Source organism: Centropristis striata, chromosome 6, assembly GCF_030273125.1.
Source record: "Centropristis striata isolate RG_2023a ecotype Rhode Island chromosome 6, C.striata_1.0, whole genome shotgun sequence".
In the NCBI taxonomy this organism is placed as follows: Eukaryota; Metazoa; Chordata; class Actinopteri; order Perciformes; family Serranidae; genus Centropristis; species Centropristis striata.
The window spans coordinates 24208177-24236161 of record NC_081522.1 but is presented as its reverse complement, the minus strand read 5'-3'; the positions used below and the strand labels follow the sequence as shown (position 1 = coordinate 24236161).

Sequence of the window (27985 nt, the reverse complement as noted above, 5' to 3'; positions counted from 1 at the left end):
TAAATAAATAATATAAATACAAGCTAAAAACAAGACAAAACTGCAAACATAAATATAACTAATGATAAAATAAAATTTCTCTATGTACAAGATTAAAAAATATTTTAAAAATATTTTAAACATGAAATAAAATATCTTTATACACTATATACATGATGAAAAAAAGACAAAACTACAAATTAAATATTTATAAACACTATGTACACCTTTTACTTGTACTTATTCATCACTTATTCGCTTGTATAGATGATGATGTTTTCCCTATCAGTCTAATCAAGTCAATCAATATTTTTCTGTGTGGCAGACAAGCAGCTGAAATGGACAAAGTGATGCATGAGCTGGGGAATACTCTGAGTGACCAGGATGTCAATGCAGTTGCCTCTCAACACTTTGATGCTCAGCAGGTAAAAACAGACGACGTGTTGCTCTGTCGCAGGTGCACCTTGATCCCAGTACAGTAATAATTTCACCACAGACATTTCAGGGGATTCAGTGGATTTTTACATTTACAAATTCAGATTTGTCCTAGTCTGTTGTTGTCTAACTTAAGTAGTTCTCAACCTTTTTGAATCGCGACCCCCAATTTAACATGCATGCTCACTGAACAGAATCTCACAGTTCAGATAAGACAAACTCAGTTGATATGACGAATTTTGGACAAATAATGAAGCAGACAACAATTAAAACATCTCTCTGTATGTTCATTAATATATTTTTTTTTATATTTTAGTGTTACTTTAATGTTAATAACTTGCTACTTTGGGATTGTCAGAAAAGACACAAAATTACCTCAAACTGACCACAAAATGACCAAAAATGACCCCAAAAAGACACAAATTGACCACAAAATGATCCAAAAAAGACACAAAATGACAAAAAAAGACAAAATAACCAAAAAAAGACACAAAATGACCAAAAAAGACACAAAGTTACCAAAAAAAGACAAAAAATGACCAAAAAGACATAAATTGATGACAAAATGATCAAAAAAAGACACAAAATGACCAATAAAAGACACAAGTTGACGTCAAAGTGATCAAAAAAAGACACAAAGTGACCAAAAAAGACACAAAATGACCCAAAAAACCCCATAAAATGAGAAAAAAACCCACAAAATGACTAAAAAACACACAAAATGACCAAAAAAAGACATTAAATGACCAAGCACACGTTAACACATGAACACTTTAACACAGTGGAGACAGAGCTGACTTCCACAATGATTTGGCGACCCCCAGAAATCATCTCGTGACCCCAATTGGGGTCCCGACCCCAAGGTTGAGAATAGCTGATCTAACTAAAGGCCCTCTGTGTTTGACTTTATCTCCTTTGAGTAGGTGTTGGAGAACAAGTGGGCCAGTGAGCTGAAGCAAGTTACGGGCATTCAAAAGCACGAGTACCAGGAGTGGGTCATCAGTCTGCACCAAGACCTGCAGAAATCAAACAACAGCAGCCAAATTAAGTGAGTTTGTCTGCATGTGTTTGTGTACACACCCTGTTACCATGTTGTATCTGTGAGTATTCTGAAGCATGCTCTTTGATATCTGTTGAGTCACTTTACACCTACAGTTGAAACCAGAAGTTTACATACACTATATAAAAAGACACATATGCTTTTTTTCCTCACTGTCTGACATGAAATCAGACAATCACTTTTCCTGTTTTAGGTCCGTTAGGATTACCAAAATTATTTCTATTTGCTAAATGCCAGAATAATGAGAGAAGGAATTTTTCAGGCAATTTTTTATTACTTTCTTCAAAGTCAGAAGTTTACATACACTAACATTATTATGCCTTGAAACAATTTGGGAAAGCCCAGATGATGCTGTCATGTCTTTGGAAGCTTCTGATTGGTTTATTGACAACATTAGAGTTAATTAGAGACACATCTGTGGATGTATTTTAAGGCACACCTGAAACACACTGCTTCTTTGTGTGACATCATGGGAAAGTCAAAAGAAATCAACCAAGATATCAGAAAGAGAATTGTGGACTTGCACAAGTCTGGTTCATCCTTGGGTGCAACTTCCAGATGCCTGAAGGTTCCACATTCAAGAACAAAAGCAAAAGACCTTGTGAAGATGCTGGCTGAAGCTGGTAAGAGTGTGTTATTATCCAGTGAAACGAGTCCTGAGAAATGGGCTGAAAGGCCACTCTGCCAGGAAGAAGACATTACTCCAAAAGAAACATAAAAAAAGACAGATTACAGTTTGCAAATGCACACAGGGACAAAGACCTTAATTTTTGGAAAGATGTCCTGTGGTCTGACAAAACTGTAATTTGTCTGTTTTATGTTTCTTTTGGAGTAATGTCTTCTTCCTAGCAGAGTGGCCTTTCAGCCCATGTCTCAGGACTCGTTTCACTGTGGATAGTGACACACTCTTACCAGCTTCAGACAGCATCTTCACAAGGTCTTTTGCTTTTGTTCTTGAATGTGGAACCTTCAGGCATCTGGAAATTGCACCCAAGGATGAACCAGACTTGTGCAAGTCCACAATTATTTCTGATATCTTGGTTGATTTCTTTTGACTTTCCCATGATGTTACACAAAGAAGCAGTGTGTTTCAGGTGTGCCTTAAAATACATCCACAGGTGTGTCTCTAATTAACTCTAATGTTGTCAGTAAACCAATCAGAAGCTTCCAAAGACATGACAGCATCATCTGGGCTTTCCCAAATTGTTTCAAGGCATAATAATGTTAGTGTATGTAAACTTCTGACTTTGAAGAAAGTAATAAAAAATTGTCTAAAAAAATCCGTCTCTAATGATTCTGGCATTTAGCAAATAGAAATAATTTTGATTTTTCTGATTTCATGTCAGACAGTGAGAAAAAAAGCATATGTGTCTTTTTATATAGTGTATGTAAACTTCTGGTTTCAGCTGTATATACAGGTGGACAGGCTCTGATCTTGCTCTTTTAAGTGTCGGGGTAAAGAAACAGTGGATGTGAGATAATGAACCCTGCAGTCAGGTGCTTCGTTCTGTCCTCTTGTCAGGCAGGAAGAGAAAAGCTGCAGTGCAGACACAGATGGATGCATTGTGCGGATGCGGCAGCTTGGAGTGTCATTGTTAAAAGACACTTCATGATCTTTGTTCTCTGACAATGTGGCATCAGTGCAGAGGCTTCGGTTCGTCTGGGAGCTTTAACTCTTGTTAACTGGTGACATGTTTTGGGTTTTTTGAGGATTTACTGCTTATGGCAGAGGTGTGAGTTTATTTTTATTTTTTCAAGTTCAACCTTGGCTCCTATAATAAGTCTATAAAAACTATGCAGCCAAAATAAAGAAGGAGCTCTTTACTGAACACCTTCACACATAATCTACACAGATAATAATTAATGTTAAAATTAATTAAAACAACTAAACATTGTAGAATTGTTGTAGAAGAGACGTTCAGACCCTAAAGGACAAGATGTCCCCACTGGGACCACAAGGTTTGATCCCTTGGCCATTACATTATACAATGATGTATTCTATTATATCAGGCTTTCAATCTAGAGCGCTGACAACAAAACTTTTTACGACCAGATTGAGTCACCGGATTGAGTAATTTTCCCATATTTGCCTCTATGGGGCAAAGACATGCTATTGTCCTTGTTTCCTCTTGGGTTTATTCAATGAAATTCTTTGTTAACTTCAGCGGATATCTAAAATGAGTAATAAATAACATAATATTTAGAGAAAAAAGTTGCAAATTCATTAGATTTAAAGTGGCAAATCTGCACAAAAATAGTCGCAGATTTACAAGAAAAAAGTGGAAAAAAAGCAACTTTTTTTCTTGCAGATTCACCACTTTAAATCTCATAAACTTATTTCTCTAAATATTACCCCTCTCCCCAGGTCCGTATGTTTTTTTTTTACACATTCTGGCAGTATGTAATATCCTTCAATATTCTCTAGGGTTGAAATTTGGAATTTGCAAGTATTTCAATGAGTGTCCTATTAAGGGTTAATATATTATATACATTATATAGTGAGAATTTATTTCCTTTTCACCATTTTTTCTGTATTTAAAAGGTTTACACTTATATTGTAACTGGTAATTTTGAAGATATGTTACCAAGTTGTTGGTAACAGTAAATAAAATATATATATTTATTTTTTCAATTTTGTTTTACAAAGTTAGGAAGGCTGGGCTTCAGTCAATCCTGATGTTGCCTTACACATCAAATAATAATTCCAGTTACTTCAACACAGTGAGGCATACAGATTATTAAGGACACACTGGTATGGAATGGGTTTTTAGGTTTAGGTTTTATTTATTTGCACAGTTAGAATTACATAAAATGACAAAGATAACATATAATGTAAAGTGCAGGGGGAGGCAGAAAACCCAGATGGGCTTATTTAAAGCCTCCACCTAAAATTTCATAGTTATTAGAAAGAAATAAACTTATAATAGATAATAGTGCTCGGTATGTGCTGATAACTAAAGCTGGACTGGTGTATCCCTGCCTAAAATATACATATATATGATAAAACAGGGTGAGTAAAAGTGGGGTCTAAATTATGTTAAAACGGGGGGAAAAGGGGAAAAAATAAAATACTTTAAATATTCTTGATGTAAATTTTGCTACTTGACAGTATTTAAACTGGAGGTCAAACTGACCCTTAACTAACAGGATCTTAACAGCTGCACTTCTGCAGCATTTTAATCCAGAACATGACATTTCTGCTGGCCCTTTGAAGTACAGACTCCATTTACATAGAAATTGAAGAGATTACAAGAGGTCAAAAACTCATCTCAGTTTGACTGATGCTCAGCTTTGCAGCATCAATTATGACTGGCATCTTGTGTTAAGAAGTGGGGGAAAACTCACATGGTGGTTAACAGTAAAGTGGCTCCTCAGAGTGCTGGTTTAAATTCTGCTCCTGCACTGAATATATTGGATATTCAATCAAAACCCAGATACCAGCAGGACCTCTATGCTAAGAGCTTGTTAGACAACGTGCTGACCCTGCACCAGTTTTTTACTTAATGATGAATATCATTATCTTGTTTTGTGTGGGTTGAACTTAATACTTCGACATCAGCACTTTGAACACTTTGTAAATATGCATATACACTACCGGTCAAAAGTTTTAGAACACCCCAATTTTTCCATTTTTTTATTGAAATTCAAGCAGTTCAAGTCAAATGAACAGCTTGAAAGGGTACAAAGGTAAGTGGTGAACTGCCAGAGGTAAATAAAAAAAGGTAAGGTTAACCAAAACTGAAAAATAATGTACATTTCAGAATTATACAAGTAGGCCTTTTTCAGGGAACAAGAAGTGGGTTAACAACTTAACTCTATGGAGTCTTGGGCTATTTTGTCCATTTTTTAATTCTTTTCATGTCTTTGTAAGTCATTTTGTGTCATCTTTTTAGTCATTTTGTGTCTTTTGGTGTCTTTTTTTAGTCCTTTATTCCAACATAAAATGTGATTTTTAATCTTTTTTTTACTTTCAAAATACTATCATGCTCAATAAAGAATTTTAAATGTTGCAAATGTGCATTAATTTCAGAGTACACTGAAACATTTAACTGCATCATTTTCAATTAAATTCTGGAAAAGTTGGTGTGTTCTAAAACTTTTGACCAGTGGTGTACGTTGTAGCTTGTAAAAGAATACAGGTTGGATTTTCGATTATTTTGGTAACTTTTCGAAAGTTTTGTAAGTGCTAAAACTAAGCATTGAATCTTTATAACTTGCATCATCCACTTGTGTACGACATTATTTATTGTTTATTGTTCAAAAAAAGCTTCTCCTGAATGAGTCTGAATATGTTTTTGTCAGGTTTTGTCAGTTCTCTTTCTGTTTCACTTGCACCAGATGTGTTGTTTTTTGATTGATATCTTAACTGATTGACTTGTTTGCGTGATTGATTTTCCAGTGAGGAGATTAAGGTTCAGCCCAGCCAGCTGTCGGAGCAGGCAGACTCTGGGGCCAGGATGTTTGAGGAGCAGCCTCAGCTGGAGGAGAGTTTCACCATACACCTAGGTGCAGTTTTGTGTCAGCTGAAATGTCAATAACCATATTTGTAGAGCACTTCTTATGCATTTTATTTTCATTAGTATAAGTCTGTAAATATTAATGCAAAGAGGTATTGGTGTGACCTACAGCACACTGTAATAATAATCAAAGTGTTTTTATTGATTTTCATATTCAAACATCAAACATCCCATTCAAGACAAAATAGTATTTTTCAAAATATACATCACAAATACAGGTCAAAACTACAGACAAGACAGTAACAAGACAGATCCTACTAATACCAGACACTCTCGGGTTAAAAATAAATAGATAAATAAAAATAACAAAAAATGACAACAACAACAATAATAATATTCATTAATTCCAACGAAAGAAATAAAATAATAATAAAAAATAGTAAAATAATAATAGTTATAATAAAAAAATAAAATAAAATAAAAAATAAATAAATAAATACAAGGGGGAGGGTCAAAAGCTGCCAATTATGTTGGAGCAGATGAAAACTCATGTTCAAAATAAAAAATAAAAGGCTGCCATACCTTAGAGTATCTCTTAGTGTTGCCCTGCAAAGTAAATCTAAGATGCTCTAATTGAAGGTGAGCCATCACCTCCTCTAGCCATCGTTTGTGAGTTGGCTGTGCTGCCTTTATCCAGTTAAATAAGATCAATCTCCTGGCCAACAATGAAGAGAATGCTATTGCTTTTCTTTGAGCAATCTTTAATTGTGTTCCCTCCGGTGCCACACCACCTACAGCACACTGTATTGTCATTTTCTGATTAATGTGATCGAGTACTAATGTGGATGTGGAATGTGGAATGCATGTGGAAGGAAAGATTTTTTTGTATAAATAATATTTTTTGTAATCAGGAGCACAACTGAAGACGATGCACAACCTGCGGCTGGTCCGAGCCGACGTCCTGGACTTCTGTAAGCACCGGCGGCACGGCAGCGGTGGAGCCAAGCTGAGGCGTCTGCAGACGGCCCTTTCACTCTACTCCTCCTCACTCTGTGGCCTGGTGCTGCTGGTCGACAACAGGGTCAACTCCTACAGTGGCATCAAGAGAGGTTTTTTACATTTTTTATTTTTATTTTGTGAGAGCATTATCATACAGTGCTTACTTTCAGACAATATACAATAGTATTTCTGCCACTCACAATCAAGGTTTTTTGTTTACAAAACAAGAAACAAGATACAGAAAGTTAAACTTATTACATTTGAGAACTTTGAACAAACTGGGAAAGGTAGACATATGTAAAAGAGCAAATAGAAAAAAGAAAAAGACATTATCCACCATGGAGTTTCAAAATGAAATATAAGTAATACAAACGAATCATTAGACCCAATAAAACAGTACAATGTTACAGTACAAAACAGCATTACAGGGTCATCCTTACAGTACTTCTGTCTGTTCCACATTAACATATTCAACCCACTTGGACCACAGTTTAACACATTTATCTTTCTGAAGGCGAAGGGAGAAGGTAGTCCTCTCCATAAGATAAATGTCATTTACTATACCTATCCACTCCTGCACCGTAGGTGGCTCAGGGAGCAACCAACGCCTTGTGAGTGCTTTTTTACCAGCAATTATCAAAATACCAAATAAATATTCATCAGCTTGCCTGACCTGTAAATCTAAATTTCCTAAAAACAATATAGAAAACTGCATGTGTAGGTTAGTGTTAAATATGCCACTTAATACTTTATGAAGCTCTATCCAGAAGGATTTAACCATTGGGCACTCCCAAAAGACATGCCAGTGATCGGCTTCCCGGTGTCCACATTGTCTCCAGCACGTAGCTTCCCCTCCGGCAAAATGTGCCTTTTGTTTTGGTGTAATGAAGAAACGGACCATACACTTCCATCCAAACTCCCGCCATACATGAGAGCTGGTGCATTCATATAGAGACATTTTCACTTGGACAAACTTGTTGGTGTTGTTTTGCCCAAAGATGAGAATTTGCAAACTCCTGCTGCTTGGTCAACATGTTTACATTTTCTACAGTTATTGTAGCAGTGCTTTGTAATATTTGGCACCAATGAATGGCATGAATTTTATTTTAGTCCTACTCATGACTCACTCTGATTATCTCTCATTTTAACTGTGGGAATAACACTATTCTTTTACTCCCCTTTAAATGATTTTTTTAATCCTCTAAACCCAAACACTGCTGCTGGCTTTGAAAAGCATGAAACGCAGGATTAAAAAACACCCTGAAACTGCTTCGTAGGAGGGGCGCTCCATTCACCTTCATGTTTGGATTTTTTTTATTTTTACAGTTGGAGTGCAGTATGGAGACACAATCTGTGTATCTAAAAATAAACTCTTCACGCTAAAACTAAATGTACGTTACTTCCCTGAAAAAATCTTTTAGGGTCTTTTAGTGCAACTGAAGGCTGGACAAGACATTTTCTTAAATGACCAAAATGTTCATAATCATACGTTTCCTTCTCATCTATTTTCTTTTAAATGGAACCAATATTTAACCAATAAACATCATATTGTATTGAAGAAGACTTGAATCTAGTGATTGAGGCTGTAATGTTTCCACAATCATTTCTTTGATAATAAATCAAGTGAGAATTTGTCTATTTTTGTATTGAGATAGATAGGACCGGACATCTTCTGCATATGCTGTTGGTGACCCCTGTTGGATTTTTGAAAGATTAATAACATAGATGAGCTCTGCCTTTAACTTCTGGACTCATTTCATCCCTGGCCTGTTCTCTTTTGACCCCCAGACTTTGCAACTGTGGCGAAGGAGTGCACAGACTTCCACTTCCCCTGTCTGGAGGAGCAGCTGGAGGAGGTGCAGCAGGTGGTGCTGTATGCAAGAGCCCAGCGGAGCAGCAAGCAGAAGGAACAGCCTGGTTAGACTTCTGGCCGCTGCATTACAGCTATAATATATATACAGAACATTCATAAGGATTAGAAAGAGAAAGGAAAGACTGGTGAGATCTCATCCTGGATGTACACTACTGGTTAAAAGTTTTAGAACACACCAACTTTTCCAGAATTTAATTGAAAATGATGCAGTTTAATGTCTCAGTGTACTCTGAAATGAATGCACATTTCCAACATTTAAAATTCTTTATTGAGCATGATAGTGTTTTGAAAGTAAAAAAAGATTCAAAATCACATTTTATGTTGGACTAAAAAAAGACACAAAATGACAAAAAAAGACACCAAAAGACACAAAATGACTAAAAAAAGACACAAAATTACCAAAAAAAGAAACAAAATGACTTACAAAGACATGAAAAGAATTCAAAAATGGACAAAATAGCCCAAGACTCCATAGAGTTAAGTTGTTAACCCATTTCTTGTTCCTTGAAAAAGGCCTACTTGTATAATTCTGAAATGTACATTATTTTCCAGTTTTGGTTAAGCTTACCTTTTTTTATTTACCTCTGGCAGTTCACCACTTACCTTTGTACCCTTTCAAGCTGTTCATTTGACTTGAACTGCTTGAATTTCAGTAAAAAATGGAAAAATTGGGGTGTTCAAACTTTTGACCGGTAGTGTACATCTCACCAGAAAATCAAAAGACTGGAAACTGATGCTACCATAGGAAACTGAAACTTTTAGACATCTATGCATTAGAAATGCTGGTAACGCTTTATATTAAGGTCCTTGTAATAACCATTAATTAACAAGTAGTAAGGCCCTTGTAAGTCCTTACAAGATGCTTATGTTGTAATTACGCACCGGGGCGTCAACTATGTTGGGGTATCTGTTTAAATATACCAATTGCCTTCATCAAAGATCACCAAAAATGTTGGGGATTAAGGATGGCTCTTTTATGAATAAATGATAACCTTGCACAGGGCGTTAAATATATTACTAAAAGGGCGTTATCATAAATGCTATCCCTTTCATAAGGATACCAAATATGCAGAATGAACCTGAGCAACACTTGTGTGGATCTCACGGTTCAAAAGTATGGTTGGATGGCTATAAGAATTATTAATAATTATCATAAACAATTATTAATTATAAGAAATGATATGACTTGATTTACTCTAAGTCAGCTCGTAAAATGGGGCACCACTCTGTAAACAGAGAAAATATAGCCAATTCACCTAAATCGGTCTCATAAAGTTATTAAATTATCAATTTGGAACACTGATTATTAATTATGAATATAATTATAATCAAATTACCATATTAATATTTAATAGTGGTTGAAGGAATAGTGAATTCTTGACACAGCAGAGGTCAGCATATCGTTCATAATATACAACATTAAATAGACAGCATTCGTAATCAAAAGGTATTTATTCTAAACAAGTAAAGCAAATAAAAGCACACATCTATAAAATAGAGAATACATTACAAAAGAGAAGGAAACGTGTGTGTGTGTGTGTGTGTGTGTGTGTGTGTGTGTGTGAGGGGGTTTACCACTCCTCAGACAATGAGCTGTGTTCAGCTCCAGTTAATTTAATCAGTGTGTGAGCAGGTCAAAGGTTAGTATAGTTAGTTGCAGTAAGACTGACTGTCTGTATAAAGCAAGATTAACATACAACTTTGATCGTAACACGAATGTCACATAAATATACTTAAAACACACATATAAAACAAATCATTAATCACAGGTCAAATCCTAGTTGCTAAAGTCCTTGCTGATTTCTTATCTAAGCCTAGTTACATTACTCACGAGTCCGGTGAAAAAGGGGGGAAAGGCCTTTTCAGCAGAAGAGTGGAAGAAGAAGAAGAATTTGCCGTCTTGCAAATTAAGTTGCTGGTTGTTGGTTGTCCTTTTTGTTGAATTAGAGCTTTCTCTGACAGATGCAATGAACTTTGTGTTCATTAAATGCAACTTTGGTGTGCAGAGAAGGTCAGAGTTGCAGTTGTTCAGGATCCTTGTGGACAAGGAGATTCTGGTTGTTGGAGCCTCACCTCAGCTGCAGAGGATCTCAGCAGGGAGTGAGGGAGGAGGGGGGCTGGTGGATCCAGGCCTCTGGATCCCCTCCTGGAGATCCTTCCAAGCAGGAACGGTGGAGAGAGAGCAGCTGGAGAGAGAGCGGGACAGAGAGAGCTGTCTGCTTTATAGCAGGCCAGTGGACCTCCTGTGGGGTCAAAGGTGCCTTGACCAATGACATGACACCTGGAAGGTGTCATAAATGCAGTGCATTCTGGGAACTGAAGTTCTTGAGATCAGACAAAATGGAGGTGACTCACCATTTTGTGAGTGGGCTCAGGAAAATGTCTCATTTAGTCCACAAATGTTAAAGTCCACAAATGAACCCAAATTTCACCTGTGGTAGAATCCCAACACTTATTAACATTATTGTGTGTTTATAAGCTTATATAAGTGTTAATAATGGCATTACAAACACCCATGACCCACCCATTATGTCTTTGCCATGCCTTTATTAATCTTATTTTGTTTGCTTATTGATATTAAAATATACTTTATTGCTCATCTATTATAAGTTAACTATGCTTTTTGCAACTACCGGATCTAAAGCGAGAACAATGCCTTATTACTTGTTAATTAATGGTTATTAAGGACCTTATTATAAAGCGTAACCGAAATGCTTAATATCAAATTGTGGGGTGCCCACAGATTCCCACCACTATGTCACATCTTAAGTGTTGTTTATTATGCTGTTTTGCCTAATTTCCTTCTAAACATACAGAATATTCTGAAGTTGAAATTAATCTCTAATTGACCTGGTTTGAAGTGTAATATGACAAGAAAGAGTGTCTTCTATGAGAGTCAAATTTGAGCTGTCTTCAGAAGAGTGAATGGAAGTGAATGGGAGTATAACAGTGTACAGCAGTTACACAGCAGAACATTTCACAGAGTTGGAGAATGTCAGGGACATGCCAGCAGTATGAGAGGGGGATTAAACAGTCAGGAAGTAGAAGACACTTCACATAACTGCTGTGGCATTGATGGGAAACTGTGTCCAGGTCCTTAATACAGCATAGTGGTTGGTGGAGTAGAGCTGTATATAAAACATGTTTCTATGTGATGCCATTGCCCGTAAGTTTCCAAATGAAGTACTTTGATCAATCTTTTTATGGTCTGTATATCCTGCTAGAGATTCCAAGGAATGGAGGTGACGATAAAAGCAAAAATGTTGAAAGAAATCCATCTAACATCTTACCAGGTAATTAATATCTCTATGTCATGTACACTGATTTCTCACTCGTTCTGCCTCCCGTTCTCTTAACATCCCACCCTCTACCTGCTGCGTCTCCCTCCAGGTGAGTTCTACATCTCGCGGCACTCAAACTTGTCCGAGGTCCATGTTGTCTTCCACCTGTGTGTGGACGACAACGTGCGTTCAGGGAACATCACGGCCCGGGATCCTGCCATCATGGGTCTGAGAAACATCCTGAAGGTCTGCTGCACGCATGATGTCACCACCGTCACCGTGCCGCTGCTGCTGGTGCACGACATGTCAGAGGTAAGAGAAGCTTGTATGTATGCATGGATGGATGATGTTGTAATATGTACTCTTTCTAGCCTGGGTATACCCAGACTGCCTTGCGCACTTGAATTTCATTTCGGCAAGACGATGACGCGTACCACTCGGCAGACGGAAGCTTGTAGTTTTGTAGTTTTCTTACGGATCCAACATGGCTGCAGCAGACTCCTGTTTCACCACGAAAAGGGGATGTTTTAGCCTTGCTTCCGACAGGATTTTGGAAAAGTCTAATCTACTAATCTACCAACTAGCGCCGCTACTAGCCCCGCTACTAGCCCCGATACTAGCGCCACTACTAGCCCCGATACTAGCCCTGCTACTAGCCCCGCTACTAGCCCAGATACTAGCGCCGCTATTAGCCCCGCTGCTAGCCCCGCTACTAGCCCCGCTCCTAGCCCTGCTACTAGCCCTGCTACCGTAATGCCAGTGATCTGGCTACGAGCCGGGGGACAGCGGAGCCCCAGAGACCCGCAGCAGCTTGTTTATTGCCCATAAAATCAGTGGATGTGTGAGGCTGAATGTGAACATGCTGCAGAAAAACGTTGCAGAAGCAGAATTGAGCGTTTACGCCTCAAAGTAGAGATGGGCTAGTCTGGCTATGTAAACCATAGACGTAAGCATCAATTTCTGTCGCTCTGCATACGTCATCTGGTATAACTGATCTGATTGGCTAAGAGCTACCTACAGACGCTTTGATAGACATTCTAAGCACCCAATAAACGGCTCCGGAGGATCATAAACCACACCTCCTCTACGGAGAAATGAACTAATCTCATTTGTGATTAGTCTGGTGTTAGCCAGGCTATACTCTTTCTCTATCAGCCCCCACACACAGCTGCACACTTCATAATGTTTATAATAATGTAATAATTTGATGCCTCAAGGGAATAATTAAATCCATATCAGAAAGGCTGTTATCCTCTTACCCCTGTGTTTGTTCAAACACGTTTGTAGGACCAACAAACATCAAGGGACCAATTTCATGTTTTCCCTTCTCCCTTAACAAGGCAATTGTGTAAAGCTTCAAAAACAGTGTAGAATGTTAATCAGACTTCTCAAAAGGGAGCCAAAGAGAATATACAGGAACATGTTTGAGTTGGACAGTGCAGTTGTTTGGCCACCAAACACTTGACAGGAAAAGATTAGGAACGTGTAACAATTACTGCCAAATACCTCCATATCTGTTGATCCTGTGAACTTGGTTATGACTACTACTGAAAAATACTGAAATTTGGGGTATCCAAGTTACTTTGTGCAGGTATTCTCAACCTTGGGGTCGGGACCCCAATTGGGGTCGCGAGATGATTTCTGGGGGTCGCCAAATCATTTTGGAAGTCAGCTCTGTCTCCACTGTGTTAAAGTGTTCATGTATTTTAGTCTTTTTGGTCATTTCATGTCTTTTTTTTGTCATTCTGTGTGGTTTTTTTTTTTGTCATTTTGTGTCTTTTTATGGTCATTTTGTGTCTTTTTTGGTCATTTTGTGTATTTTTTTATAGTAATTTTGTTTCTTTTTTGGTCATTTTGTGTCTTTCTTTGGTGAATTTGTGTCTTTTTTTTTGTCATTTTGTGTCTTTTTTGGCGATTTTGTGTCTTTTCTGGTCATTTTGTGTCTTTTTTGATCATTTTGTGGCGATATGTCGATCGGGTCGGCTCCAGCCCCGAGTGTGGATAATCGGTCAAGGATAATGAATGAATGAATATTCAGCCAACTGTGCATGACAACTAATGGTAATTGATGATGTTTGAAATAGTTGAAGGTAATGGATAAATGATTGAAATAGTTAAAGGTAATGGATAAATGGTTGGAATAGTTAAAGATAATGGATAAATGGTTGAAATAGTTAAAGGTAATGGATAAATGGTTGGAATAGTTAAAGGTAATGGATAAATGGTTGGAATAGTTAAAGGTAATGGATAAATGGTTGAAATAGTTAAAGGTAATGGATAAATGGTTGAAATAGTTAAAGGTAATGGATAAATGGTTGGAATAGTTAGTTGGAGGTAATGGATAATTGGGTGAAGCAGTTAAATAAAGTTAATGGATAAATGGTTGAAATAGTTAAAAGTAATGGATAAATGGTTGATATAGTTAAGTAAAGGTAATGGACAAATGGCTGAAATAGTTTAAAGTCATTGATAAATAGCTAAATGGTTAGCTAAATAGTAATGGATACAAAGTGGTTAAATGGTTATTTAAAGGTAATGGATAAATGGTTAGAATAGTAAAAGGTAATGGATATATGGTTAAAATAGTTAAAGGTAATGGATAAATGGGTGAAATAGTTAAAGGTAATGGATAAATGGGTGAAATAGTTAAAGGTAATGGATAAATGGTTGATGTAGATAGCTAAAGGTAATGCTCAATGACACTAGAAGGGTAGATTCAGCTCTTGAACCTTCATCATTCACCCTATTAGCAGAATCTTCTATGTGCTTTGGTCTTGTGCTGCTGTATAAACCCTGAGTAGTGTAGTACGTAGTTTTTGTTTGTGGTGGAAGGTGAAGAAAACCTGCTGGCCTCACAAGTTTCCATGACCCTAACTGATGGCATAGTCCCAGTAAACTCCGCTTTCATTCTGCCTCTGCTTGTTTATGCAGTGCGTCCTCAGCTGTGGTCTGGCTCGTCTGTCGCTGGCGGGGAATTCAGCCTACAACTTAACATTTCCCAGGTTTAAAACCAGGAGGGCAAAGTAGAGAGTCATGAACTCTTGTGTTTACACGGTGCCTCAGAGTGTATGAACAGCAGCACTCTGTACTCTCAGTAGGGGAGAGGAACAGAGAAAGTTTCAGAAACTGATGAACTAAAACCAAATCAAGTAGATTTTAAGCAAATATCACATCACAATGAGGTGGATTTTTCTTTTATATCTGGAAATTAATGGAATTGGGATGTTTTTTTTAACCTGAACAGCAGTTCCTTCTTAGTTCTTCAACTGAATAGAAATCAAATCATGATAAACTGAGAATCCCATAAGATAGAAAGTCAATTCTCATCAAGGCTGTGTCTGAAGTGAACTCATGCCACAACATGCCCAGTGCAATCTTTCTTCTCGTGTCTAATCAAGAGCCTTTGTTTACATAACCAAAGACTTCTAACTCTTGAAGCCTTGTGAACCCGAGGAACTTTAATTTATAGCTTCTGGTTCCACATCAAAAACTTCCATCTGTCATCTTCCTTTCAGTTCTCTTTGCCATTTAGTTTAGATGTTTGCCTGTTTGTACAAGCCTATTCTTGTGTTTTGGCATTTAAAACAACTGCCAAAGTTTGTCTAGATGAACTGCAGACAGCAATCATAATACAACAGGGTTGTGCCTCTTATTCTTATTTTTAGATGTTTTTCTTTCTTTCCCTTGAGCATTTAAGACTTTGAGGGAAAATGAGCACAGAGGAAGGCTTAATAACACTATAAATGTATGTTTAAAAGTTGGCAGAGAGAATATTAAACTCAGTCAACCAGTTTACAGTGACAGTTTCCAGACAGTGACAGTAACACAATCACATTACACAAAAAAGCCTCTCCTTGAATTAATTGCTGCTCTGAGGCTAGACACTCGAGGCAAAAACATCTATTTGCATCTGTAGATTTTCCTAAATTCAACTAAAGGTAGCTCCAGATAATTTCTCGTGCACATTTAAACAATATTTCAGAAATTTTGTAATGAAAAAAAACTATTGTTTATTGTAAGTGATCAACTGGGAAAGTTCCATGGTGATATCTATTAGTTAATTCTTCCTACACCATTCACCTGTAGTGTTTTGGTAAATGTATGGAATCTTACAAAACATATCTTTAAAGGCCGTTTTCTCAAAATGAAAAACAAAATCTCCAAATCAATAGCATGCCACTTACATATACCAAACTTCCCAGTTTCACTCCCATCTTTATTCTTAAGGTTTTTACCATGGACTGTATATAAATAATTACACATGTACAAATTAATTTGTTCATATGACATTCATAGCCTGATTTATATATATAACAGTTTAGTCCTTGAAATAGGTTGAAAATTGTTTTTAAATTACTCTTGACAGTATTTTTTGTTTTATAAAGTGATAAAAAGAGATGTCCTAACTCCCCTTTGTAAAAAACCTTTGACTCCAATATATCAACAAAACAACAAATTTCAACCTGGCTTTTTAACATAACTGTTACATTAAGTAACATTACATTACATTACATTAAATAAGGCCTTACCTAATCAATCAATCTATCTATCTATCTATCTATCTATCTATCTATCTATCTATCTATCTATCTATCTATCTATCTATCTATCTATCTATCTATCTATCTATCTATCTATCTATCTATCTATCTATCTATCTATCTATCTATCTATCTATCTATCTATCTATTTAATGTTCAGATTTCTTTTCTACAAATGTATGCCAGCTAGCACATATTTAATAAAGTAATTCTTCATTTGCATATTAAAACTTACTACAAAAAACAATTGTCCCTGTTACTACTACTGAGAGCAGCAGCAGCCAGCTCAGCAATGAAAGCAGCCTCAGTCAATATGAGCATTTCTTAAGTGTACTATCCTGTTGTTTATGCATCAAAGAGCCATTACTCAAGGCTGCAGTTGACACTGGTCCAAACAAGTCTAGATGACACCTCTGCCTCCAGTTCATATATCCAGTTTGTTGACTTGGAATGCGTACAGCACATTTCTGTGTGTGTGTGTGTGTGTGCACTGCAAAAAAAGCCAACTTGTATTTTTTTGCCTAAAACAGTGATTTAAGTTGGTAAAACTTGGAAATATAAATTATTGACATTTAGGGCAATAATGTAAGTTAGCACAACAAAGGAAGCCAGTTGTCTGCTCAAAAACAAGTTGGTGAGTTGTTGTTACTTATATCTTTAAGTTGGGGTTCACAACAAGGGACAATAGTTCTGATAACTCTTATTTCTTTGTTGTGAAATGCGGGAAAGCGGTGAAATTCGGTCATTAGCGAAAGCTAGCGGCTAACTGATGCTAGCGGCTAACTGATGCTAGCGGCTAACTGAAGCTAGCGGCTAACTGATGCTAGCTGGTAACTGAAGCTAGCGGCTAACTGATGCTAGCGGCTAACTGAAGCTAGCGGCTAATTGATTATAGCGGCTAACTGATGCTAGCAGCTAACTGAAGCTAGCGGCTAACTGATGCTAGCGGCTAACTGATGCTAGTGGCTAACTGATGCTAGCGGCGCTGCTTGTTACAGCTACAAGAGTAGCCATTAGCGTATCAATGCTAACTCAAAATTGTGGTTGCAACATTAGCTGACATTTCATAGAGGCGTTACAATCGTGCCAATTCAGCACATTGCAGAAGTTAGCAGAAGTAAGGATTAAAAGTTATTACAATGTAAAATTATAAGTTAAAAAATCTGAATTCAGAGTTGAGCAAACCTCAAAAACAAAACTTAAAATATTTAGTTTAATTGTCCAACTTAAAATTTTATCAGGTTTGTTGCCTTGAAATTTTGAGTTCACCCAACTTTTCTTTTTTTGCAGTGTGTGTGTGTGTGTTGTGTGTGTGTGTGTGTGTGTGTGTGTGTGTGCTGCTGAGGTCACAGTGTGCTGGAAACAAACACTCCAAACTAAAGGAAGATGAGAAGTGCCTGCACTTGAAACATTTTGTGTGCAGACACCTGACAGGAGACTTTGTGTTTGACCTAGTTAATATGTAATATATGCAGTGTCTAATTTGCATACCTGTGTAAGACTCAGACTAGGTGGGTTTGTAATGTATCACAATTTTAACTGTTAATATGAGTCATAGCAACACCACAGCACACTTTGCGCTGCCTTTTAAAAAAGAAAAAATTAACACTATTTTTATTCTCATTTCTCTTCACCTCTCTGCAGGAGATGACCATACCGTGGTGTCTCAAGAGAGCCGAGCTCGTGTTCAAATGTGTCAAAGGTAAGATGAAAGTCTGAAATTATTATTTAATGAATTATTTGAGTAATTGTTTTTTGAGCTGTTTTTAAGCAACCCCGACACCCAATAACTTATTATTAATAACTGTTAAAACACCTAGTAACATTGCACCTTTTACTGCCCACATTCTGCTGTGTGTATCGGTATATTCTTTATATTTTCATGGACGATTATTCAAATTTAAACATGCTTTGTGATGAGAGGCAGCATTTGATAGCAGATCCTTCAAGCCTAAGTCTACAAATTGTTTTGTTTTCATTCCCTCAAAGGGAATTATAGAGTTATTTTCTGTCCTGAAATCCTTTTTTTGATGAGGTACACTTCCCATTGTGTCCACTGACAGTGTATTGTACATTGTGCATAGTGTATGTCTTTCTTTTTGTACATTTTAAGCTTCTATTGAGGCTTTCAAATGAACCTTCTAATTAGAGCCAGATTGATTTATTGGTCAGAGGAATTTTCCTCGAACAAATCCTCAAATTGAATTAAGTCATTTATCTAATTAAATGAGTTTGACATTTTATATCAAATTGACTTAATATATCATTTGGTCCTATAAATGTAATTTGTGGGTGTGGTAAACCACCCTGTTAATAAAACAGTTTCTGTACTGCAGTAAAAATTGAAAGCTTAAATGCCAACAAATATGGATGGAAGCAGAATATTTGGTTGTATAGAAAGTTATGAGTTTTGGAAATGAAATCTATCCTTTTTTACCTTTTGATCTGAACCTTCTGGAGTTATTGGAAACGTTTGGATCAAACAATTCGGAAACAATCCAATGCAGCCACTGCTGGAATCTAATTCTACAAATGGTATAATACCAATAATAATAAGAGTGTAGCTTAATCTTTATCTGCAACCGTGCAGAAAATACAGAGTTGGAACAGAATAAATAGATGTGCAAGAAATAAGCTCTTGTACAGTGTGTATATATATATATATATATGCTCTGAATCTTCCAACTATTGGGTATAGCCCTAGGATACGCCCAACATAAAAGAGTTATTGTTAAATGTAAAATACTTTCAATCTGTTTTATTTGCAGGCTTCATGATGGAAATGGCCTCATGGGATGGAGGAATATCACGCACAGTTCAGTTCCTAGTGCCAAAGGTGAGAGTAGCAGAATGTACACTACCGGTCAAAAGTTTTAGAACACACCAATTTTTCCAGTTTTTTATTGAAATTCAAGCAGTTCAAGTCAAATGAACAGCTTGAAAGGGTACAAAGGTAAGTGGTGAACTGCCAGAGGTAAATAAAAAAAGGTAAGCTTAACCAAAACTGAAAAATAATGTACATTTCAGAATTATACAAGTAGGCCTTTTTCAGGGAACAAGAAATGGGTTAACAACTTAACTCTATGGAGTCTTGGGCTATTTTGTCCATTTTTGAATTCTTTTCATGTCTTTGTAAGTCATTTTGTGTCTTTTTTTGTCATTTTGTGTCTTTTTTTTGTCATTTTGTGTCTTTTTTTAGTCCTTTGTCCAACATAAAATGTGATTTTGAATCTTTTTTTTTTACTTTCAAAACACTATCATGCTCAATGAAGAATTTTAAATGTTGCAAATGTGCATTAATTTCAGAGTACACTGAGACATTAAACTGCATCATTTTCAATTAAATTCTGGAAAAGTTGGTGTGTTCTAAAACTTTTGACCAGTAGTGTATTTGGTTTCACAACTTTTAGCTTCGGCAGCACACAGTCATCCTTTGAGTAATTGCTTTGCAGCAAATCTCTGTTAATTCAACAGAGATGTATACTTAAAGCCTCACATGTACACAACATCACAAAAGGGACACCTGGCCTTGCTGTACATGGCTTTGAATGCAGGCAGAGAAGAGAGACTGTTTGAAAAGCATGCCATAAATCACAGATTATGGAGCTTTAGCTTCTCTTGACCGGTGTTTACACTGCTGTGATAAAGGAAAGCTCAAAGACTCATCCCTATAATTGTGTGGTAAGCAATGGGATTAATGTGTGGCTTTTCTGCACTGAGGTTTAATCTTCAATTTATTTGGATATCCAGATCCAACCTTATGTAAAAGTAAGAGAGGAAAAACAGCCAGGTTTAGCTTTGAAGCAATATTCCATCATGTCTTCAAGTAGTTGTGACTTCAGTGCTGGATGAAGCATTACTGTTTTTTTTATTTTAGGCCTAGCTGCATGTTGTATACCTATAGCTTTTGTGGTTTGTCAGGCAGGCAGCAGAGCTTATAGCGCAATCTCATGTTGACAGGTTAAGATGATAAAACCAGCAGCATCAAAGGAGTCCAACTGTATCAGCTTCCTGTCAGCTACATGCTCAGACACCATTCAAAATAGCACCTCTGAAACAACATTGTTTTCTATGCCTCAAAGAGAAGCGGTGGCTAAATATACACTCAGTGTTTGTGTGTGGATGAATGATGCGTGAATGCTTAAAAATTAATGCTTAACATTCTTATCTGACGGGTGGCGATGCTTAGAGTGACACGGCATGTTCCTGCTGTTAAAGTCCCAGCTGCTGGAGCTCTCATCATCTCAGCATCTTGACTACTGTTCCCTCAGGATAAAACGCTTCTGTGATGTTGAACTGAAGGTCACACAGACGCTGTTAACACTTTACACCAGAGCTGGGCAATGGGCGGCCCGCGGGCCACATCCGGCCCGTTGGCTGTCCTGGTCCGGCCCGCGTGAGGTTACCCAGAAATTAGAAATCAATAAAACTGCAGTGCTTTTATTTTGAAAAAAAAAAAATAGCAAACATTAGCATTAGCACTAGAGCTAACAAGCACTTTTACTATAGTTAAGTCAACAAATATAGCCACTAATATATATGACAGAATAAAATAAACTTTAACAAACCTTGTGTCCTCACAGCCACTATAGAAGCCTTTTAGATACTTTATATCAACTTTATATGAATTACAACGCACTCGTTATTATTTACCGTTCGTTTTTTCATTTAACCGTTCTACCGGGTATTTCCTGTCACTAGCTTTCAAAATTAAAGCACCCGTTTTACACTGGACGGCACCTTTTCAAAATAAAAGCATCACAACATTGTAAAACACCTTGAAAATGTACACGCATAAAAAACAAGCTATATAATACAAAAACATAAATATGAACCTTGCTAAAGGTCATTTACAGTTGTGTTTAAAATAAATGGAATAGTGATATAGTGATTGGAGTATTTACTACTTTTAACTGCTATACTTGATTTACTCCACATTAACAGTCTTATCATAACATGTGTTCCTATCAGTAGCAGCCCAAAACCAGATAATTTACTATATTTTATAAAGCGATTACATTAATATTGAGCAGAATTTAGTTCCGAGTTTTGTTCCAGCCCCTGCAACCTTTGTGGTATTGGTCATGTGGCCCCTTGGGAAAATCAATTGCCCACCCCTGCTTTACACAAACAGGCCAGATGTATTTTTGTTGTCATGGGCACAATTTCAGCTGGGTTTAAAAAAATAATGATTCCCTTCTATTGTCACACAGTGTGGGCTAAAAATGGGTACAAGGGGTGTTTTTTCCACATTGCTAATCCTGATCTGTGTGTGTGTGTGTGTGTGTCTCTCTCTCTCTTCTATTGACAGAGTATCTCAGAGGAGATGTTCTACCAGTTAAGCAACATGCTGCCTCAGATCTTCCGTGTCTCCTCCACCCTAACTCTCACCTCAAAGCACTGATGGACAGAGGTGCACCTCATTGTATCTTAAAGGCATTCTGAGTAACAAAGACTCATTTATATTCACTATCCCACAGACAAGTTGTATGTTGAAAACAAAGTTTTGTTTTTGAGTTTGCTCAACTCTGAATTCAGATTTTTGTCAACTCAACTGTAAGTTGTACGAACTTATAATTTTACATTGTAATAACTTTTAATCCTTACTTCTGCTAACTTCTGCAATGTGCTGAATTGGCACGATTGTAACGCTGCTATGAAATGTCAGCTAATGTTGCGACCACAATTTAGAGCTAGCATTGATACGCTAATGGCTACTCTTGTAGCTGTAACAAGCAGCGCCGCTAGCATCAGTTAGCCGCTGGCATCAGTTAGCCGCTAGCATCAGTTAACCGATAGCATCAGTTAGCCGCTAGCTTTCGCTAATGACAGAATTTCACCGCTTTCCCGCATTTCACAACAAAGAAATAAGAGTTAGCAGAACTATTGTACCTTGTTGTGAACCCCAACTTAAAGATATAAGTAACAACAACTCACCAACTTGTTTTTGAGCAGACAACTGGCTTCCTTTGTTGTGCTAACTAACATTATTGCCCTAAATGTCAATAATTTATATTTCCAAGTTTTACCAACTTAAATCACTGTTTTAGGCCAAAAAATACAAGTTGGCCTTTTTGCAGTGTAGATTAAAGGGATTGTTCATATTTTCTTTGAAGTGGGGTAGATGAGCTATTTAACCATATACTGTGTGTTATCTAGCACAGCAAAATGTGTTTTAGCCACCTGAAAATAACCTCAATCAGTTTAAGCGTAGGCTATATATAGAATATGTTTACTACTTTAACTGGCCGTCAGACAGCCCTGTTGAAGTTTATTTGGTGGCAACTGAAGTCGTTAGCTATGCTCTCCAAAGCCACCAGACTCCTATAACAAAAACAATAAGACAAAAACAATAATTTTAACTTGCAGAACAAAGGAGTTGCTGGTCGTCCTCTGCTTCAGTTGGTTAGTCTGTTTGTGGTATTGTATGACTTTGCTGAACCCTTAAAAACAACAAAGTCATAGTGAAACAAAGGCAAACTAACTGACCAAGGCAGCCGAAGGGCAGTAACGCCGCTTCCTCAAGATAAAAATACTGTTTTTGTGAATGAAGTCTGGTGGCTTTAGAGACCAACTTCAGTTCCCCCCTCATTTACTTAAACAGGGCTGCCTGAAGACAAGAGAAATCTTTATAATCTTAATATAGTGTACACTTAAACTGATAATATTTTTTTATTTTGGGGCACAATGGCCGCCATTTACTGTAGAGAATTCACTGACGACACCCATACGACCCCTGTCCCTTTTAGAGTGGACATTTGATGAAGTAGCACATAAGCCGCATTCATTGGGAATGGGGTCAAAAATAATATGTTGGCATTTAAGCACTTACAGTAGAGGTGCAAAAAGGATTTTAATGAAAAGAGACATGTGTATGCAATTAGCCTTTTTTATTTTTGCATTTTTCAAAACGACTAAACTGTGCTGTAAATACTTCTCACTGCATTCAGTGGCTCACCAAAGCAGCTGCTGCAATTATCATTTCAAGCCTCCGGGGTGTGGTCATGGTGACAGAGTTTTATGACATCATGACATCAGCCGCAAGTGCTGTAAGTATTGCAGTTTTTGTTTAAAGTTCAAATCTGTAACTTTCCGTACATTGGAGCTATAGCTTACTGGAGGATGTTGGTGGAGTTGTTTAAACTTTCTGGTACGGCAAAAATCAAGTAGATGTAATAAACAATTGTTTACCAAAGTGATGAATCTGGATGAAACAGGCACTGGCACCTGGACAGGTGTGACCTAACTGTATTAGAAACCATGTTAAATGTGACTTTTATGTGTTTTCTAACACTGTGTTGGTTATGAAAGAAAAAATGTCGGATCTCCACTTTAAATGAACTTTTTTTGTTTTGATGGACAGTGTGAGCTCACATTTCATCTGTTGAATGTTCACAAATTAGCCCTCATGTATCATCACACAGTTCAGCCATTATATGAGGTTTAGCAGTCTGAACCGCTGGGTGATTGGCTTCATATTTGAGGGCTGATTTGTCCAGAGAGAAGTGACATGAACTTGGCTCCTCTTGTCCTAAAGACAAATCTTTGCTGCTGGGATGATCAATGCACAGGTGTCTTTCTGCTGCATTGCAGTGAGTTGGAGTGATGATCACTGTGTGTGTGTGTGTGTGTGTGTGTGTGTGTGTGTGGTCCCTCCCCTCTACTTCTGTGACAGCAGATGGCACTGTTCCTAAAGACAAAGATGTGAAAAGGGTGACTACACACTGAGAGATAAAGTTAAACAGCATTAAAATTCATCTCAAGAAATGTTGGTCCACATTCATCATGAGCAAGAAGGGCCTGCTATAAAAGGTCATGTATCTTCAGTGGTAAATGTTTGTCAAATGTGTTGAACACTTGAACCTAATCAGATGTGTGTTTACTGTATAAGTTTACATTTTTATGTTTCAATAAAAACACCATACTCATTTGATGTAAATTCTTCATGGAGCCACCGTAAGCTCATGACAGACTTTCCCATTTTGGCTGATTTACATTTTTCCCTCTCTGCTACAGTGATACTTGTGGTTTATTTAGTGTTGATGGGTTATCCACAGGCACATAATCTCTCTGAAGTTAATAATCCATGTCATTCATTGGAATTACATTCCTTCTACATCTAATGGTGGCCTATAAGCCATTTCAGACGGACTCAAATCAATTCAGCTCGTCAGAATATTTGCCACAGCCCCGTTCAGCGGTTGCATTAGAAGATGAAAAGAGTTGAGGGTGTTGTAATCGAAGCAAGTTGCCTTCTCTTCTTTCACAATAAACACAAAGACCAGCAGCCCCGAGAGGGTTCTGAGGTTTAATAGCTTCATGTTGAAACCTGCAACTGTTTATATCACACTGCCACGCTGAGAACCCACAAAATGGTAAGAATATGTATTGCTGAGTGTTTGGCATTCTTGGGATTGGTCTCAGTGGCCTGCAGTGTTGGGTTTCCTTGGGAAGAGAGAGCAGGGTGCCGATTCAGCACGCCAGTCCTCCTCGCCCTCCTCTCTCTATTCTCTATACAGGACTAAAAAAAATATCAATAAACTGGATACAGAAAATTCATTCTTACAGATGTTCTACCAGCCAAGACACCTGTTAAAAGCTGACAGTAGAGAAGATTATAGGACATCAGTCAAACCGGCAGGAAGTACTGGTTGGATGGGATGTATAGGAACTGACAGGCACAGAAACATGACGTGACAGCCATCTATAGAATGTGACAGTCCATAAACACTTTGGTCCTTAACCCTTTATCAGGCAAAGAACTGTATTTGGTAACTTCAGGTAATATTTAGAGAAAAAAGGTGCAAATTTACTAGATTAAAGTGGCAAATCTACAAGAAAAAAGTCGCAGATTTAAGAGATTTAAAGTGGCAAATCTGCGTGAAAAAAGTCGCAGATTTACAAGAAAAAAGTGGGAAAAAGCTACTTTTTTCTCCCAGATTCACTACTTTAAATCTCTTAAATCTGCACATTTTTTCTCGTAGATTTGTCACTTTAATCTCGTAAACTTTTTTCTCAAAATATTATTTCCATATGTTTTTTTTTTACACATTCTGGCAGTATGTAATATCCTCCAATATTCTCTACGGTTGAAATTTAGAATTTGCAAGTATTTCAATGAGTGTCCTATTAAGGGTTAAAGTGGTGAATCTGGGAGAAAAAAGTAGCTTTTTCCCCACTTTGTTCTCTTAAATCTGCGACTTTTTTCGCACAGATTTGCCACTTTAAATCTCTTAAATCTGCGACTTTTTTTCTTGTAGATTTGCCACTTTAATCTAGTAAATTTGCAACTTTTTTCTCGAAATATTACCTGAAGTTACCAAATATAGTTCTTTGCCTGATAAAGGGTTAAGGGAACATTGTTTCAAGTCAGTTCATGTGAAACTCCTCAGTGCTCATCTACAAACATTAGTTTGGTTTTGTCTGATTGATTAATATGGGCCCATTGGTGGTTCTAAGAGGGGCATATTTGGTTACAAAACCATAGTGATTGATAAAGGAAAATGTAATATATAGTATAGTTGGATTTTATGTGTTTGACATCTTCACAAAAAATGTTATTTTTCTCACATATGCTAATGAACGGTTGTAAGTGGAAACTTTCTAGGGAAGCAGTAAAGTTTTCTGTGTCACTTCCAGTTTTACCCTTACAGAGCAGAATTATTCAGTGATAATTGATTTCCTCACTTAATCTGACTTGTCTGGGAATAATATGTCTGCGGTATGGCGTGCCAGCACTGGCTGGACAGCAACCTGATAATATACAAGAAATAAAGGAGAGGCTGGATGATTGATTAATATGATGATTTTTTCTGTCTTGGCTTGTGGGGAGGATACAGTCACGCTGTGTGAAAATGATCAAGATCAAGATATTTATTTATTTATTTATTTTTAAATCCACAGGTTTAACAGCCCACTCGGCAAATTGTAGATTTTACTTACACATTTAATAACCAACTTGTAAGACAAGAGCCTAATTGGTAGATCGATGAATGATACTGCTCAGTTTTTCCTTGAAGAACTATGTGATGTATATATATATATATATGTGATGTGGAAAACAAATAGCATTAGGCACCTGGTGAGAGCTGTTTTGACAGTATAACCTATAGCACGTCAGTCTTCCCAGCAGGAAATACTGGTTGGATGGGATGTATAGGAACTGACAGGCACAGAAACATGACGTGACAGCCATCTATAGAATGTGACAGTCCATAAACACTTTGGTCCTTAACCCTTTATCAGGCAGAGGACTATATTTGGTAACTCCAGGTAATATTTAGAGAAAAAAGTTGCAAATTTACTAGATGAAAGTGACAAATCTACAAGAAAAAAGTTGCAGATTTAAGAGATGTAAAGTGGGAAAAAAGCAACTTTTTTCTCGCAGATTCACCACTTTAAATCTCATAAATCTACGCATTTTTTTCTCGTAGATTTGCCACTTTAATCTCGTAAACTTTTTTCTCAAAATATTATTTTCGGATGTCGTAATATCCTCCAATATTCTCTAGGTTTGAAATTTGGAATTTGCAAGTATTTCAATGAGTGTCCTATTAAGGGTTAAAGTGGTGAATCTGGGAGAAAAAAGTCGCTTTTTTCACATTTTTTTCTCGTAAATCTGCAACTTTTTTTGCGCAGATTTGCCACTTTAAATCTCTCAAATCTGCAACTTTTTTTCTAGTAAATTTGCTACTTTTTTCTCGAAATATTACCTGAAGTTACCAAATATAGTTCTTTGCCTGATAAAGGGTTAATACAGTTACTTTGTAAATATTGAAGGACAAATACTTTAGTATATTCTAAAAGAATACCTAAATACTAGTTGCGTACAGGGTTCATGGATTTTAAAAGAAAAAGATTAAGAGAAAAAAAGTGGGAAAAAAACAACTTTTTTCTCCCAGATTCACCACTTTAAATCTCATAAATCTGCACATTTTTTTCTCATACATTTGCCACTTTAATCTGGTAAACTTTTTTCTCAAAATATTATTTTCGTATGGTTTTTTTTTTACATACACATTCTGGCAGTATGTAATATCCTCCAATATTCTCTAGGGTTGAAATTTGGAATTTCCAAGTATTTCAATAAGTGCCCTATTAAGGGTTAAAGTGGTGAATCTGGGAGAAAAAAGTTTTTTCCACGCAGATTTGCCACTTTAAATCTCTTAAATCTGCGACTATTTTTCTTTTAGATTTGCCACTTTAATCGAGTAAATTTGCAACTTTTTTCTCAAAATATTACCTGAAGTTACCAGATATAGTTCTTTGCCTGATAAAGGGTTAAAGGGAACATTGTTTCAAGTCAGTTCATGTGAAACTCCTCAGTGCTCATCTACAAACATTAGTTTGGTTTTGTCTAA

General features: G+C 36.9%; 1 protein-coding gene across 2 annotated transcripts in view; it reads left to right on the top strand.

Moving 5' to 3' along the window:
- Positions 1-24553, top strand: part of c6h12orf4 (chromosome 6 C12orf4 homolog) — a 37822-nt gene extending 13269 nt beyond the window's left edge. For both annotated transcript variants that reach the window (XM_059335074.1, XM_059335075.1), the window contains 10 exons: positions 305-404; positions 1338-1462; positions 5874-5980; positions 6843-7040; positions 8719-8847; positions 12028-12096; positions 12194-12396; positions 18270-18327; positions 19394-19461; positions 21937-24553. In XM_059335074.1, the coding sequence (XP_059191057.1) occupies positions 305-404; positions 1338-1462; positions 5874-5980; positions 6843-7040; positions 8719-8847; positions 12028-12096; positions 12194-12396; positions 18270-18327; positions 19394-19461; positions 21937-22029 (1150 nt within the window). In that variant the 3' untranslated portion in view covers positions 22030-24553. The remainder of the gene's footprint in view (positions 1-304; positions 405-1337; positions 1463-5873; positions 5981-6842; positions 7041-8718; positions 8848-12027; positions 12097-12193; positions 12397-18269; positions 18328-19393; positions 19462-21936) is intronic.
- Positions 24554-27985: the final 3432 nt, after the last annotated feature.